The sequence below is a fragment of the Bemisia tabaci genome, chromosome 7 (genome assembly GCF_918797505.1).
Source record: "Bemisia tabaci chromosome 7, PGI_BMITA_v3".
Lineage (NCBI taxonomy): Eukaryota > Metazoa > Arthropoda > Insecta > Hemiptera > Aleyrodidae > Bemisia > Bemisia tabaci.
The window spans coordinates 25,136,554-25,153,449 of NC_092799.1; the positions used below are offsets into that span (position 1 = coordinate 25,136,554).

At 38.3% G+C, this 16,896-nt stretch overlaps 2 protein-coding genes across 8 annotated transcripts in view; one reads left to right on the forward strand and one right to left on the reverse strand.

Moving 5' to 3' along the window:
* The window catches only part of LOC109032241 (probable multidrug resistance-associated protein lethal(2)03659), a 105,217-nt gene that overhangs the window by 42,951 nt on the left and 45,370 nt on the right, over positions 1-16,896 (reverse strand). For 4 of the 7 annotated variants that reach the window (XM_072302366.1, XM_072302369.1, XM_072302368.1 and 1 more), the window contains 4 exons: positions 16,373-16,565; positions 7,270-7,380; positions 6,764-6,898; positions 338-545 (listed from right to left, as the gene is read on the reverse strand). In XM_072302366.1, coding sequence (XP_072158467.1) covers positions 338-545; positions 6,764-6,898; positions 7,270-7,380; positions 16,373-16,452 — 534 coding nt within the window. In that variant the 5' untranslated portion in view covers positions 16,453-16,565. Of the gene's footprint in view, positions 1-337; positions 546-6,763; positions 6,899-7,269; positions 7,381-16,372; positions 16,566-16,896 lie in introns of those variants that run through there. The other 3 variants (XM_072302371.1, XM_072302370.1, XM_072302373.1) reach the window with 2 other exon arrangements.
* LOC140225039 (uncharacterized) lies at positions 11,406-13,941 on the forward strand (the record flags this gene model as incomplete). The annotated part of the gene is made up of 1 exon (XM_072302485.1): positions 11,406-13,941. A coding segment is annotated over one exon (993 nt), but the record flags the coding sequence as incomplete, so codon positions are not given.

The window sequence follows — 16,896 nt, forward strand, 5'->3', positions numbered from 1 at the left end:
AAACACAGTAGTACTGTAATATTTTCGGTAAAATTAAAAAGGATTGCTCCGTGTTCCGAGAACAATGCTTGATTAAACGTAACTACTATATTTTTTTGGAGAAAAAATAGGGAGCTCCTTAAAATTATTGACCTACTTGGAGTTGAGAGCTCATGAGAACGGTAAATTTATGATAATCCATGCACTTCTAATATTTTCTGTGCCAAAATTAAAGATTCTGAAAATTAGTGAATTTTCCTTCGGCCCCAAAAGTTAGTGTTTGGTTGCAGGGTGCTGTTGATCAAGTTGCTTTTTTTCTAGATTGCGAGAAGAATTACTGATAAAATGGAGGACCTACCTTACGATGGACTAGGGAGCAACAAGCAACCCGCAATTTCATCCCCATGTGAACAGCCGCCATGAAATATGGGTGCTCGCCGCAAAGGGCGCAAACAAATATGAGAAAGATCAAGGCAGCGCAGAGGCAAAGCGCACTTGTGAAGGACATTTGAGACCTCTGAGTAAAGTAACTTATCAACCCACCCAGCAGAATAGGCTGAGGCACTCTACACAGAAATATTCCCAAACAGGTTAATTAATATTAGCCGCTAATAAATGTTACTGTTCCTTAGGGAGGAATGGAGTTCTGTTGAGAGTCAAAGATTTGAGATTTAATCATTTAGATATTTTTTTTTTTTTAAATTTAGTGCGTAATGTATTAAGCTTTATCTTGGCATTAAGAATTTGAATAGATATGGAACTGAAATCTCCTACATGGACAAGGTACTCGCCTATTAAGGTCTGAACTTTAAGTGCTTTTTTTGAGCTTGAAAGTTGATTTCACACAGCACATTGCGTTTCATTGATCACAGCAATAGTTATTCGAATCCATGATGACAGACTTTCAAGAAAACTCCATTGGAGGCTGCACAGAGGAAGATGCATACAACTCTGCCTATTTTCCGTGGCAATTTGGCTCCAATAAATCTACAGCTTTATAACTTTTAAAGCGGTTCTAATGGCTTTAGTAAAAGCAAGTTTGGAAATAATTTGTGGATTATGAAGAGAGGGATGAAACGGCTGGTTTCCGCATTTATTAAAAATAAATTGCTACGAGCACTGTGCAGGGTCTACTACACCCTTAAAGTAAGTACTTTATCCATTTCACTTTTCATTCCTTTAATGGATGAAGATTGGATAATAGGCCAAGATGACATGAAATCTATAAAAAAGATTTGGCAGTGTTTTGAAAAGAGCATTTTCTTCTCATATCTTAAGAACTTAAACTGCCAAGGCAGTGTCGAATCGAAGTCTCTTTCAACTTCTGGAGGCTAATTACCATGGTTTTGTTCCACCACTAGTATTGCTTTCTCTTGGGCATAGCCTTCATGATTAATAAATAAATAAATCAATAAATTAATTAATTATATAAATGATGAAATTTTGTATTACCGACAAATGAAACAATACCTACAGGCTGATTATTGAAATTGATAGACAAAGCAATAAACAAAGAAGACAAACAAAAAATATAGCGATCTTATTGGTAGAAACCAGCGACTGCATTACACAAAGGAGGTAAGTGATAGACCTACGAACAGCAGCCGATGAGAGGTCCTATAGTTTGTCATCATTTTCCCTCTTATTCTATAACAACTACATGTTTCAACAAATAAGATCGCTCCATTTTCTCTTCATCCTCTTTGTTTACAACTTTGCCTAATAATTTCAATCATCAGCCCACAGGCTGCCATGAGCATGCTCTATGGTGGAGATGAGTCTTGAATCAGTGCCGGAAGGATATGAGATCTAATACCTTCTTCAATATATTGCCTCATCAATTTTCATGGACAACAGTCAGTTTTTTGTTTAAACGGAGAAAAAAATCCTCTCCAACTGCATATGAGGAATGTAAAACGTTGAATAGTCATTTTTGGCAATTTTAAATTGAACCAACTCCTTGTAGAAAAAGTGATTGAACACAATGAGAGGTGAAATATCAATGGGTAATCAACTGAACATAGGTAAGAGAAGAAAAAAGAACAAGATGAATAAGGTACATTAAAGAAAGGAAAGAAAGAAACCAAAAACTTTTAGAGTAATGCCACACACCGTTTCCATCCCTAAACGATATCGATAGGAAAGGTGAAGAATTGAAAGGGCTGAAGAGACTGGATGAAGAATAAATAACCAGAAAGGTTACAAAAAATATTCCAACTAATTTTATCTTGTTGTTGCACCATAGAAAACTCTCTATGCAAATCTCACTCAAAATTTTGACTGAAACGAAGAGATTCTAACGATATTTCATGACAAGAAGTCTTTACTGAGAAACTGAATAAAATTCAAAGGTATTGCAAGTAAGTTTATTCTGCAAATAGAAATTCTAACCTCCTCCTTTTCCTTCTCAAAAATTTTTTCTTACTGGTATATAATCACAGATTCGTTTTGACAAAGTTCATCCAAAGGACGCTAGAGAATCACGGAATTTTTTATTCAATCAAAAATAAAAAGTACCTCTTTTTTCTTTTCCTTTTTCTCCCCTTCTCTTCTCTGAAATTTGCAAAGGCGACTTCAAATCTTACTTATTGATATTAATTTCTAGGATATCCAATTTTTGCAGCTATTAATTATTACTTTAAAGTAAAAAAAAGAAAATAAATAACAATAAAAGCAAACAGAAAGCACTGTTTCAAAATGACAGAGAGACAGGTGTACAAGAATTTGCACTCTGAAATTGACCCTGCTTATCTGTAAACGTTGAGCTAAAAATAATATAAGGAACCAAACTGTATAAACCACTACCCAAACCTAAAAGCGTGTCTTATTAAACTTGAAAGAGCGGAATTTTCGAGTGGACCTACGGCTTGATGTAAGCAATGGCTGAAAGGCAAGAAAAATATTTTCAGAGCTCCGATCTGAATTTTCAAGACAAACTCGGAGTCTGCCTTGACATGAAACCTCACGGAATACATTAAAATCTTTATACTAGGGAGAATTCATTTCAAGGAGATCCCAACTCAATAAGTGTCAAGGAGCATCAGTACATTTTGGTCTAGGAAAGAAAAATCCCTGTCATTGATATGCAGGGATTGACGGAATGTTTTTTCAGGAATATAGGATTGGTCGACCTGTTTCCTGTAGGGAGTTCTATAAAATTCAAAATCGCTAATAACAAGCATAGAAGTAAAAACTGAAAAAGGTGAGAGCTAAAGAGAATTTCAAACTAACTACTTAGCTGTGCGCCTCTATTGATGAAGCAAAGCGTGAGGCATACAAATCCTAGTCTGAGCAGTTTTACTTCAAATGAGTGTGAGTGGGTTAGGATAGAATAGAACATTATAGAAAGAAATGGGATTGCAGCAAAAGCAAAAAACGAAATCATAAGACTGCAATCCATTTGCAGCAAAACCAGATAATCAAAGAGGAAATAAAACCAAAAGGACTGACATTACCTTGCAACATGTTATTCATTTTTGGTAGTACAAACATACTTTCGTGATGGGGGGATATGAAATCCTTTTGGTTCTATTCAATAGAAAACCACCCATATGCAGTAATAAAAACTCAAAAAATAAATAGAGAAAAACTTCTACGTCAAGAAAGTAACAACTCTAATTTAATGTCAAACCAAACTTCGCAAAAATTGAAGACCCAAGGCAAAATAAACCATACTGAAGAAAAAGATCTAAGGCAAGATGGTTAGACAGAAAGGAGCAAAAAAGGATAAATTTTACAAGAGGGTACAGATGGATTGGCTTGGAGGTTTGTTCTGGCAGTGCTTTGATGCATTTAAGGCTCTTTTCGAGAAATGAAATATTTTGTGTTTTACTACAAATCGATCAAATATGTATAAAAGAGGATTAATCATATGATAAATTAAATATAATAGAGGATATCAATTCACCATCAAGACATTTCTCTTTTTATGAGGATTAAAATCGTGGTCTTATTAGAAAGTAAGCGAGTATCTCCACTGTTTCTAGGTAATTAGATGTTTAGCTTTGCAGCTTATTGTGTCATTTGAGTGGAGAAATTTCATAAGGGAATACTCAACTTGAGTAATGGACCGGATACTCTTCTCACTAATGAATGGCTCCTCCCCTCTGATAAAGACTTTGTTGACACTGATATCAACACTATCTTCCACCGCTGTCTGTTTACTAATTAGGATGAATGAATTGAGCGCCAGAAATTACTCCTTTTGCAGCCAATCATAGATATACTAGAAGGGGGAGGGGGGTTGAGGAGGGAGGTATCATACTATCACACTATCACAGTCCTAAACGATCGACTAGGCTTCCAAATATCTACTTAAGTAACTAGCGATCTGTCAGATTAAAAATTGGAGACTTGGGAGCATGGGTTTTAGCCTGACGATAAAAAGCACATAGAAAAATAATTCCAAGCCTGTACAAAATAGTTTTTGTATTCCTGATTCAATCTGTATAATAATTCAACATTATTTTACTTTTCGTATTATTTGGAAAAAAAAAAAAAAGAAAATGAAAAAATGCAGGAGAAAATATAAAGAGCGACGCCAAGAATGGCACAATTTGGGCCAGAAGGGATTTTTCTGAAACCGGGCCCAAACGATACCTTAGATACCTAAAACTCTGTTAAAAATTTTAGCTTGAGTCATACGCACCGTTTGTGAGAAAATGGGAGGGCAAAGTGCCAAACCGCATCATTCTGGACAGCATTTTTACAGCAAAAAGACGGGAAAAAATGGACGAAAAAGTTACACATGATGGGTTTTGGGCTGTAATTGTTCTTATGAGCCCCCGTGCATGTGCTTGTCTTCAGATATTTCAAAAATTTTGACGTAAGTGGTCTAAATGGGGAGAAATCGTGGATCAGTACGGATTCTTTGTCAAACTTTTAAAAAAATGGAAGTAAAATTGTTGGTCTCTGTAGAGATCATGGGGAACAAATTGTTTTATCGTCTTCAATGCATTCAATTGGGTCTCAGTTTATCAAATTTTCATCGCACAATGCGTCAAAATGGGACATTAGTGGACAAAATTAATATCTTCTGCCTAACTTTTAAAAATGATGTACGGACTAATGGTTCCCAGTAGATTAGATCCAAAAAAAACACCAAAATAATAAAATTTAGTTTTCTTTAAATTCTTTTTTTGGATTATTTAATCTTTTTACTGTTTTTTCTCTCCACTTTTTTTTCTTTTTTTAAATTTCTGAAAGTTTGCATATTTTATGAAATATGCCACAAAGTCTATTTCTATAACATAGTTTCTATAAACAATACGTCTGACATTTATAATATTTAAAAAAAAAATAAAAACTTGCATCTTTTCCGGGGATTTAAACTCTTACTTGGGACCAACAGTTGACAGAGGATCCAATTTGTCACACTAATTCCCCAATTTTTGACCACTTGTGCGATGGTACATTGTGAAGCTGAATCAATTTTCATACATTTGAGGACAATAAAAACATTTGTTAGCCATGGGAAAAATGCAGCAGACCATAATTTTACTTCCATTTATAAAAATTTTGACAAAAGAATACTGAATTTGTCGACGTTTTCTCCCCATTTTGGACCACTGTGCGATCCAAAAATTTTTGAAACTGACAACACAGTTAAATGCTTGGGGGCCCAATGAGAACATTTTACAGCTGAAAACCCCATCATCAATATTTGACTTTTTCGTCACATTTTTCCGTCTTTTTTCTGTAGAAATGCTGTACAGAATGGGATGGCGATTTGGCAACTTAGCCCTCATTTCTCACAAAACCGGGGCGTATATCAAGCTAAAATTTTTACCAGAGTTTGTAGGGTATCATAAGGTATCGTTTGGGCCCGGTTTCAGAAAAATCCCTTCTGGCCCAAATTGTGCCAAAAAACGGTCGTTTTTGGCGTCGCTCTTTATGGTCGCTAGAAAAGAATCAGACAAAAACTGTGCTCAACAACAATTGAGAGCAAATCGAAAATATGTTTTCTGGAAATTGATATAAAGGCTAAACAGACGCAATAGAAGACTATGTGCATGCCAGAAACTTCGGAAATCGACTTTTGGACAGCACACACTTTGACGTTCATCCTAAACGCAGATTAGCTGGGATGAATGATGTCATTTGGTGATCGGCTTTTACATAATGATAATTATTAATGCTTGTATCTCATTTGGAAGTCGATGTGAATGATATGATAATAATTAAACTTATTGTTATGGGCATACTTTTTGACAAACAATTTTGAGGAGTGAATACAGATCAAGATAATTGGTTAATCTTTCTGGATTGACCATAATCTATAAAAAAAAATAAAATAAAATAAAAATACTTGCCTTTTCAGGCGCTTAAACTCTCAACAGACCTGAGGAGAGCCAGTAATTCATTGAAAAAGTGTGGGAAGGGAGGAGGGATGAAAAAGTCAAAAGGAAAAATGATGAAAACAGAAAAAATAATGATTGAGGTAGGAGAGGATACGATAGACACATTTTTATCATAGACAGATCTAACAAGTCTGCTAAGTACATTAAGTGCCTGTCTGAACTACGCTTGATAGGAAGGAACCGACTGTATGGAGGAATTTACAGAGGCGTTTATTAGTAAGACGAAATTAAAGGCAGATATCTTGTTTCTAAAATCAGCCAAAAAAGTTGTTTATTCTATTGGACTTAGTCTATTAAACCTTGGAATCACCCAACAAAAACTTTTGTGCTTGATATTACGGATACTGCTACATTGTGCATCAGGGTAAGAAATGCCACTACTTAAAGGTGTGAAGCAAAAATAATTTTTTGAGTCATTATCTTACCTTAAGCAAATTTCCATTGTACATAAGAGGAGTCCATACAGCATTAATTTTGCACCAAAACATTTGACTAGAGCACGTAATAAACTAGGTTTTCGTTTTAATTTTTTTGAATTCGTTACTTCTTGCAGCCATAATCTGTTGGAAAAAACAGGAAAGAAATGAATAAAACTTTAAAACGGATATCAAATAAGGAAACGGTACGTGAGGATGCAAAAACCTAGAAGAGGAAACGTTTAGGATCTTAAATAATTCAACTTAGGTTTTTTCGAGAACCATTGCAGTTTTCAGTTTTTTTTCTTTCTTTTTCTGGACCATTTCAAGGTGCATTTTAACATTTTGATTTAGTCACAAGTCAAACAGTATGTTATTTAAAGATACTGGATTGATGAGGTTATGTTGTAGAGGTCTTTTTGAAAATTGTAAAGGACTAAAAAAGAATTTTACCTATTCTTCAAAGGGAGATACAAAGTAAAAATTGAAGAAAAGGGTCGGGACTTTACACTTACCTTTCTAATCTATCTCCTAGGTAACCAGATGAGTGTTCTTTTAAAGTTATGTACAAGTCTTCTGTTTCTAGGTCCCTTCTTCGGCCTTTTAAGAATAAATCTAATATCCAGCTGGAACAAAATAAAAAGACACCTCAGTTTTTTAGAACTTAAACATGATTTGGAGGAAACTGGGTTTTTAATTGATTAACAAAGTCATCACTTTATACTTGACCATCAAAAAAGAAGTAAGCATTGAAGCATTAAGCGGCATTCCTCTTCAAAAATTTTATACAAAACCTTTTCCTGACTTGACTTTAGAAGGATGTTCTGCATGGAAATGCTTTTCATAGGATAATACGTAATGAAAAGTTCAAGCTATGGGGCCGAATTTTCTCGATCCTTCTACCGGACTTAAATATACTTAGGACGAGTCTTGATTGCATTTAAGTCCAGCTTACAATTGGACTGCATTTTGCAATTTGGAACTATAATTTTGGCTCTTCTGGAACAACACTTATGTGCATAAAGAAACTAATGGCACATACGTTGTTTTTAAACCGGGCTAGAATTTATAGTTCCAAATTGCAAAATGTAGTCCAATTAGCGCTTCTAATTGGCCAGTGGTGCGATTTGGACTCATCGTCGATGGATGTTGCATCTTCGTGTGGAAGAGCCAGGGCCGGATTAAGGGGGTGGCCACATGGGCCATGGCCCATGGCGGCAAATCTAAGAGGCGGCAAAAATTTGCAATTCTTTAAGGTGTAGGTATAAAAAAAAATCGGATTTATGAAAACAAAATTACAAACGAGAAAAGGCGACAAAATCTCTCATTTCCTGAGAGTATTGCAGTTTCTAATTTTGTCGTCTCTTAGGGATACAAGAGACAGCACCTTCAATAAGTCGAGTTAAGAGAGAGACCATACACGCAATTTGGCCAAGAACGGCGCGACTTACAGAGAAATGATAACGAGGACTTGAGATGAGAAGGAGAAGCTCTCGGCGCGGCATTCGGCATGTAACACATATTAGCGCCTACAAGACTGCACGAACACTTCACGCATTGCATCAAACACAGTGCGGTCATTGCGGTCAGCGTGAAACGGATAGCGCCTACAAGAATGCATGAATACTTCACGCATTGCGCCAAACACAGTGCGGTCAGCGTGAAACGCATAGCGCCTACAAGACTGCTTGAATACTTCACGCATTGCGTCCAACACGGTGCGGTCTGCGCGGCGCGGCGACGGAAGTTAATATCATCGATCCACATTTATGTTTGTTCTTTCATAATTGTTTCGTTCATTTCTTGTGAATGGAAGGCCTTGTCCACACAGAGATAGGTTTACGCAACTTGACTTTCGCGCAAAGTTCCGTGAACTTTAGCTAGTAGTGTTGACAGGGCTTTCCCAAAAAATGTGTTCAACACGAGTAAATGCGTCTTATGCACCCCTCCACCGCTGACACGTTCATTTGATGGTTTTTATCGAGTTTCAAAACGAATGAGAGGGGGGCGGCAAAATACAGGCGGCCCATGAGCGGTAAGTAGGCGAATCCGGCCATGAAAGAGCCGACAAAATTCGGCCCCTGCAAGCAGAAAGCATGAGTGAGACAAGTCGTTCAAGGGTTGTGACAAAACCGGTAAACTCGAAGATTAAGCGTATACGTAGATGAGAGCAAACGTTGATAAGATCTGTCGAAACACCAAATGTTTAAGACCGATATCAACGAAGGTGTCAATAATTGAAACTACCGCGGCAGACGATGGGCATCATTTGTCGTGTATTTCGATGAAAGCCATCTCCGTTCATGAGTATTGGACAGATATTAAAATATTTTGCTTAACTATAAGCTTAAACCACCGAAAGACGATTCTGTGACATGCGCAACGACGCATTTCAGTTTATTTTTAAAAATAGTCCCAAAAATGTTTTCAAAAGAGAGGGAATTTTTCTGAGAATTCAATGAATCTTCCATTTGACTCAAATGGAAACTTTTCTTCATACAGCCTCATGGTCTGGCTAGTAGCCACTACTACAGTTTCTTCCCTGCACCGTGTCTATGGATCAAGACAAAAATTCAGTACTGGTCAGTGAGCATGAATTCTTTCTAAACTTACCAATAGAGATTACTGAGCACAATTACTGCCGAGCTAAGGAAGAACGCCGTAAGAACACTCGAGAGTTGCCAAATTTCCCTGGATAAAACATGTATTTTTGACAACATTCGTGCATATTTTTCCTTGAAAGTTTCAGATATTTTAGATGAAATTGCGTACGGAATCGTCTGAAAATTGTGGGGGAAAATGTTCACAGTTTTCCCAGTAAATTCGATTTTTATCGGAGGAAACTTGGCAACGTCTGAAGACTCGTACGGCGTTCATCCTCATCACGGCAGAATGAGGACACTTCACTTGAGCCTGAATACTTGAATACCCCGCTGGGTAACAAATCTACCGAGGAGACGTCATGACATTAGATGCTACAATACAGCAACGTTGCGTTGGACTAATCTGCCGTGCTGAGGAAAAACGCCGTATGAACCTTCAGGCGTTGCCAAATCTCCTATCATAAAACGTGAATTTCCTGGTAAATTTATGAATATTTCCCTCCAAATTTTTCAGATGATTTAGTTCACAACTTTACCTAAAGATTCTGAAAATTTAAAGGAAAAATATTCATAATTTTTCTAAAAAATGAACATTTTGTCAAAGGAAATTTGGCAACTCTCGAATGTTCATACGGCGTTCTTCCTTGGCACGGCAGTAATGACCTACCTTCATGATGAATTGGCGCTGCCTGTGGCCCAGTAAAAGGTTGTGTCGTTGAGTCGCCGCGCCGATCGATCAAGAGGTTACGAAACGAGTCTAAAACTATCTCTAATCAAAACCCGTCAGTTTTCTACAATTGACTTCATTACTCCTACAGCGACAGCTTTTTCTCGAGTTACAGGTTCAAATAACCCTCAACCTTATCTCTGTCGAAAGTTGAGCGGTGACATTTCGTCGTTCCTCTGACGTAAGAACGCATCGCCATTTCCACGTGAGCCCCGGAAAGCATGCAATTTTATGGGCGACAGGGTTCATGTAAAAATAGAGATATTCCCTTATGTCAGAGAATTTCATGCACGTGACCTTCCAATCGGAGGCTTGATATTCCAGTAAGATATATCCATACTTTGGCTCCGCATTACTCCCGTGCTAAGGAAGGACGCCGTTTGAGCCTTCAGAAGTTGCCAAAGTTCCTTCGATAAAAATCGAATTTACTGGAAAAATTGAAAAACTTTTCTCCCAAAATTTTTGTACAATTAATCTAAAATATCAGAAAATTTCAAGGGAAAATATGCTTAAATTGCGTCGAAAATACTTGTTTTATCAAGGGAAATGTGACAACTCTCGAATGTTCATACGGCGTTCTTCCTAAGCACGGCAGAAGACGTGTACGCTTCCATAGCATATTCAATGACATAAGAAGTCACCAGCATCAACAGATGGTTGATGATTCCATGTAGATAGGTGCCAAGAGTTACCCGCTGCATGTGTCAAACTGTGGGTATAAACTTTACCACCGCGATAAAACTTCTCCAGATTTCATACTTTCACTCTACAGGTAGACCCAGGGTCCCGCGGACAATATTTTATACTTCGATTCTTGGGGTCGAATTACGATTTTTTATAGTACTAGCTGCTCCGGGCGCCCTACGGGCGCCCTCCACAGCTAGCAATGGTGGTGCAGTAGCTTATTTGGAATCGGAGCGATTAGTTGAATCTATTTAATAATGATGATGATTCTGCAGCAGAAGATCAAGGAATTTAACTGCCTCTCTGCGTTACAGGGTGGAGAATGCCATTCTACCGAAAAATGTTAAAAAAAGCTCGCATTATTAATTTTTCTTTTTTTTGTGTTACTGTTTAAATTTTTTTTATTTTTATTTTTTGATAATTGAGGAGTTCTTTGGCATAACCACGTATACGCGTATACGCCGTTTCTTCGGAGATCGGTTCTACTAAATCCTCTGACTCTGAGCTGTTGGTACAAATAGTTTGTATATGTTTCTGATGAAAAATTATTAAGGTTAAGCCGGTCCGAACACACGCATCTCCTCATCCGAGACGTTCTCCGGAAAAACCACGATACGCGTAAACGTGATTTTTTTACCATGAATGCAAAATTCGGTATAATTTGCATAAGGAAAAAGTTAAATCGTACAATCAACTCGAAAGTGACCTCATCAGGGGGTATGAAAGTGATCCCAATACTGTTATTCTGGAGTTTGACTATGCGCAAAATTTGCCAGTGCCGAAATTAAATTGCAACGAACAATTTTATAAACGTTTATTGTGGTTTTACATATTTAATGTGCACGTGCACAACTGTCCACACTCTTTCATGTACGGTTGTATGGAATCGGAGGCCAAAAAAAACACCAATTCTGTCATTTCTTTAGTGTATCGTTCTCTGATCGAACTCATGGACCGTGAGCCATTTAAACGCGAAATTTTATTCAGTGACGCATGTGGTGGCCAAAATAAGAACTTCTTGCTTATGTGCTTTTGTGCTTGGTTTTCGGAAGTGTATGCCGTCGAAATACTGCATGTTTACCCTGTTTGCGGGCACAGTTACTCGATTTGCGATCGTAATTTCGGGATTTACGGTAAAAAGTTGAAAAAATTACCCATTATTCAGACTGCTGCGGAGTATCTGAAAATCATTGCGAAAAGTCGAGAAAAGCCTTTCCCCTATTGGAGCACGTGGGACCCGTCGCTTTTCAAAGAATGGGAAACTGTATTGCGTCCTTTTTTTAAGAGAAAACCGACGAGGAAGCATAGTTGCTTTACTCTTCAAAAATATTGCATGCTGAAATACAAGCCAGACGGAACTATTTCAGACTCTAAGACGTACACTCCCGATTTTGAGGACTTCCAGTACTGGAAGAATGCCGATATTACCCGTCAAGAGTTGGATATAAAACCCCCACAAGCAACTCTTCCACCTTTGAAACCGGCCAAAATAGCAGATGTCAGAGCTCTCTATGAGTTTTTGAATGAAGAGGCGAGGACCTGGTTAAACATCCTTTTCAAAAACAGCGTTCCAGGTGACGATGGGCAAGGGCCCTCTGATCTCACCGATGACGATATCAGCGAATATTAAAACTTTTTGTTTACTATTTGAACCTAATACAAGGTACATTATTCATACTAACATTTACTTTTTTTTCATCTATCCTATAACTCCTGAAAAATTAAAATCAATTCGCCAAATACCCATTCGAAGTCGATCTCTGTTAAAACCACGTATAATTATTTATTTAGCGGATTCATTTACTCAAAATCGGCTGTTAATTTAGGATCATGTGCTTCTGTAAAATAATTCTAGATAGTATGAGCTTTAAAACAGTCTTCAGTTTTTTTTTAATCGGTTGAGTAGTTTCGAAAATATACACTGTCAAACTTTCAATAGCGTATTTCTCACAACTATATTTTTCGTTATACGTGGTTATGCCAAAGAACTCCTCAATTTTCTAATGACTATGAGGCTTTTGGGATTTATAAAAGATCGAAGCACCTCTTTGTGCACGATGTTTTTTGTACGGTTGCCTTTGGGAAGAATTTGGACTTCAAAATTTTTGTACGATGTAGCTCGTGAGAGTGCAACATATAGTTTACTATGACCAAAAACTGTTTGGGGTAAATAAATGCCGACTCGCTTCAGTGTTTGACCCTTAGCTTTGATGATGGTCATGCAGAACGCAATGCGAATTGGAAATTGTCGCCTCTTAAAAGAGAAAGGGAGAGAGGAGTCTGCAGGTGACAAATCAATTCTTGGCAGTGAAATTCTTTCACCGGCCTTCTCGCCGGAAATGACCTGCAAATCAAGACAATTTTCATAGCGTTTCCAGACGATCAATCGGGTACCATTCGATAAACCTTTAGAAACGTTGAGGTTTCTTAAAAGCATGACAAAAACCCCCTCCAAAAGTGTGAGTTTATGCGGTGGTAAGCCACTAAGATTAAGACTGTCCAAGAATTCGAGGGGAAAATTGAGAGCCTCTCCCTCTTCCTCTACAATGAGCCTGTTAACACTGAAGTACGTTTTAGAGACACCTGAAAGAACTTCAACAACCTTGTCGTTAATTTCATTGCAATGCTTATTTTTAGGGGCCAGAATTGCGCAGTTTGTGAAATCTACGTTCGAACATGAGGAAGCTATCTTTTCCATAAATTTCAGTAATAATATCAGTTTCAGTAATACTGCTTGTCGGTAAATCAATGAATTCCGGCATGGCCTTTTTTAGCAGAAAGGTAAACACCATCACCTATTTCGAGTTAAAATTTTGCAAACTCCGCTTCGTCTTGCAAAGTTCTCATATTTTGAGTAAGTTTTCTGATTTTGAAAAGAGGTCAAAGTGGTGAGAATTTGATTGCATTTTGCACCAATGTTTGGCGAGAAGCATGCGGAACAACGGGTAAAACCTGTCTAAAATCACCACCCTAGACGACAATTTTTCCTCGAAAAGGGATATCATTACCCATTCTCTAAGAAGTCGGTCGATGCATGCCAGAGCATGCGTGATAACCATGGGAGCTTCACCCCAAAAAATGATCGTTGTTTTCCGAATAGTCTCAGCCTCTCTTGAGCTAACCGTCAGACTCGACACAGAATTCTCATTCAGAACCGAAGGAATTTTGAATTTGCTATGAACCGGCCGACCGTTAGGTAGCAACGATGCGGCGATACCTGTCCAAGCAACGGAGATGACGTCTAAGTTTTCCTTTGTACAATACGCAGTAAGACATTCTTAAACGAAAGTTTTTCCCGATCCTCCTGGACCATCAATGAAAATCGCATTACACGTGTAAGATGGATTTTGGATGAGACTAATTATTTCAGAAATAATTTGATGTTGCTCTGGGTTAGCGGCAGAAATCATGGAATCATAGTTTTAGGGGGAGGAGAGTCAGGCTCCGACCCTTGAAGATTCAGGTTAATTGGAAGCAATTCCGGAAGATCAAATGATGATATTGAAAATCCATGAAGTCTTAATGTGCTTTCAATAGCAAAAAGCCGATCAACGTAGTCGACCGACCAACAAAATAAAGAGAGAGGAAGAAACGAAGTATCAAGCAAATTTGAAACAAAGTTGGAAAGAGAAAAGAACAAATAAGAATGAAATGTCCATAACAATACATGTTGTTAGCAATACGTGTGCGCACCGCTGCAGTTAATAAGTCAGGGTCAGTCAAACCGCCAGGATGCCTATCAAGAAGTGGTGAAGCGGAGTAGCCGAGAGATTGCGACGGAATGTGGGTGGTGAGTGACGAACGACAATGCGACCCAAACCTTCTTTGAGGTTGGTGGGAGGAAAGCTATACGAAAGAAAACGGAGATAGCCGAAAGAACGTGGTGGGAGGGGTGGCTGAGACCCTAGTGGGGGTATCTAGGGACGGGCAAGCAGGTAGCGGCCAGATGACCGCTCGAAACAGCTGAACTTTACTCGTCGATAAAAGTAAGAAAATTTGAGAAAATCGAAAAAACAATTACAGCCTGCAAATCTACAGATCAGAAGCTTTCATTTAAAAAAAACCCCATGCAAATCGGTCCGGTGGTTCTCTCAAAGTTAATGTCCCAAAATGCGGACTTTAGTCTGAATAAATGGGAGAAAATTTGAGCCCAGCTAAACTTCACTCGTCGATAAAAGTAAGACAATTTGAGAAAATCGAAAAAACGATCACAGTCTGCAAATCTACAGATCACAGGCTTTCATTTAAAACAAAAATCATGCAAATCGGTCCGGTGGTTCTCTCAAAGTTAACGTCCAAAGATTCGGACCTCCGTTTTAATGCATCGAAGAAAATTTGAGAAAATTATGGGAGAAAATTTGAGAAAATCGAAAAAACGATCACAGCCTGCAAATCTACAGCTCAGGGGCTTTCATTTAAAAAAAGATCACGCAAATCGGTCCGGTGGTTCTCTCAAAGTTAATGCCCCAAGATTCGGAACTTTGCATTTTAATATATAGGATAATCCCCCCCCCCCCCAACCGCTTTCCTTCGGAGCTGCAAGTCTCTAAATTTCTGCGAAATTTCTGATTTTCCCTGATATTCAATCTTAAATTTCCCGACTTTTTGCGTGAATAAACTGACACTCATATGATTTGACAAACCAAGATACTCGACGAATTGACTCAAATGATTGAAGAATGCTTGAAACACTCAGAATTTCCTAATCAACGACGGATTTTTCTGATGCCATCGAATTTCCCGATATTTTCTGGATTTTACTGACGATGGGCACCCTGTTTAACTGCGTGGGCGGCGCTAATGTTTTTTCAGATTTCAAGTTTCAAGATTTTTCAGGATTCCCAGTCTTCAGTAATAAAATCCCCTGGCATTTCCCTCATTTTTCTAACCTGATATAATTCTCTGACAATTTATCTCTTTCCCAGTAGACTACTACTATCAGGGTATCTACTAAAACAGACTGGTCAAAAAACAGTACTTTCACAGTACATTCCCAAGAGATTCATTACTATTTCAGTACCTCCAATTGACGAAATTCGAATTTTTCGCTCAAATGGAGATGTTGCACGTGTGAGGGATTTGCAATTTGACCGTTGATTCTTATGTAAAAGTTTGCGAGAAACACGATGGTGCCACTGGGTTTTTCTGAAATCATCTCCTAAGCTCAAAAAAAGCTCTCAAAGTGAGGCCAAAATGGAGGGGATATCCCACGCTATCCTGAGAATCCACCTATATACCAAGACGAACTCTGCATGCAAAGATAGGGAGCAAGTACATACATTAGCAAGAATGCTGTGTTTTCAATTTTAGAGTCCCCAAATAAAGTGGCAGCCCTGTCAATGTATTTGCTCCCTATCTTTGCATGGAGAGTTTGTCTTGATGTAGAGGTGGACTCTCAGGGAAGGGTGGGATATCCCCTCCATTTTGGCCTCAACTTGAGAGCTTTTTTTGAGCTTGGGAGTTGATTTCAGAGAAAACCAGTGGCACCATCATGTTTCTCGCCAACTTTTACAAAAGAATCAACGGTCAAATCGCAAATTCCTCACACATGCATCTCCATTGACCAAGAGTGGAAAAGGATGAAAAGGAAGTTGTGGAACTTACGTAAAAGTGAGGGCGGAGAGGGGGTTGGCGGTGGCCCTCGGGTGAGGCGGCCGCTCTAGCTTCTTCTTGCCGCCGTCCATCGTCGGGGCTGGCTCCGGCTCCGGGTCCGGCTTCGGGCGAGGGATCCGTTCTCGCTATCGCGCCCAGCGATACTTCCCTCAACGTCATAACACGCCCACGCCCATTGCTAAACCTGTGAACACAACGTCAAACGTTCCCAATTAGTACTCTAAGGAACAAGAGAAAAAAAGACGATTAAAAGAGGCGTCTTAGGCAGTGCTGCCATTTTATTTCACCAAAGAATCCTGGGTTTCCGGAAATAAATCCGATTTCCATATGAGGACTTATCTGTAACAATAGCGGATGTGAAAAATTACCTTCTCGAAACACGCTTAAAAAACTGTTTTGTTCACACAAAAATATAATATGTTTGGCTCTGGCATAATGTACAGATCTCGAAGATCACATCTCCAGTATTTTCTCAAAATTTTCTTGATGCCAAAACAGTTTTTTGAATGTGTTTC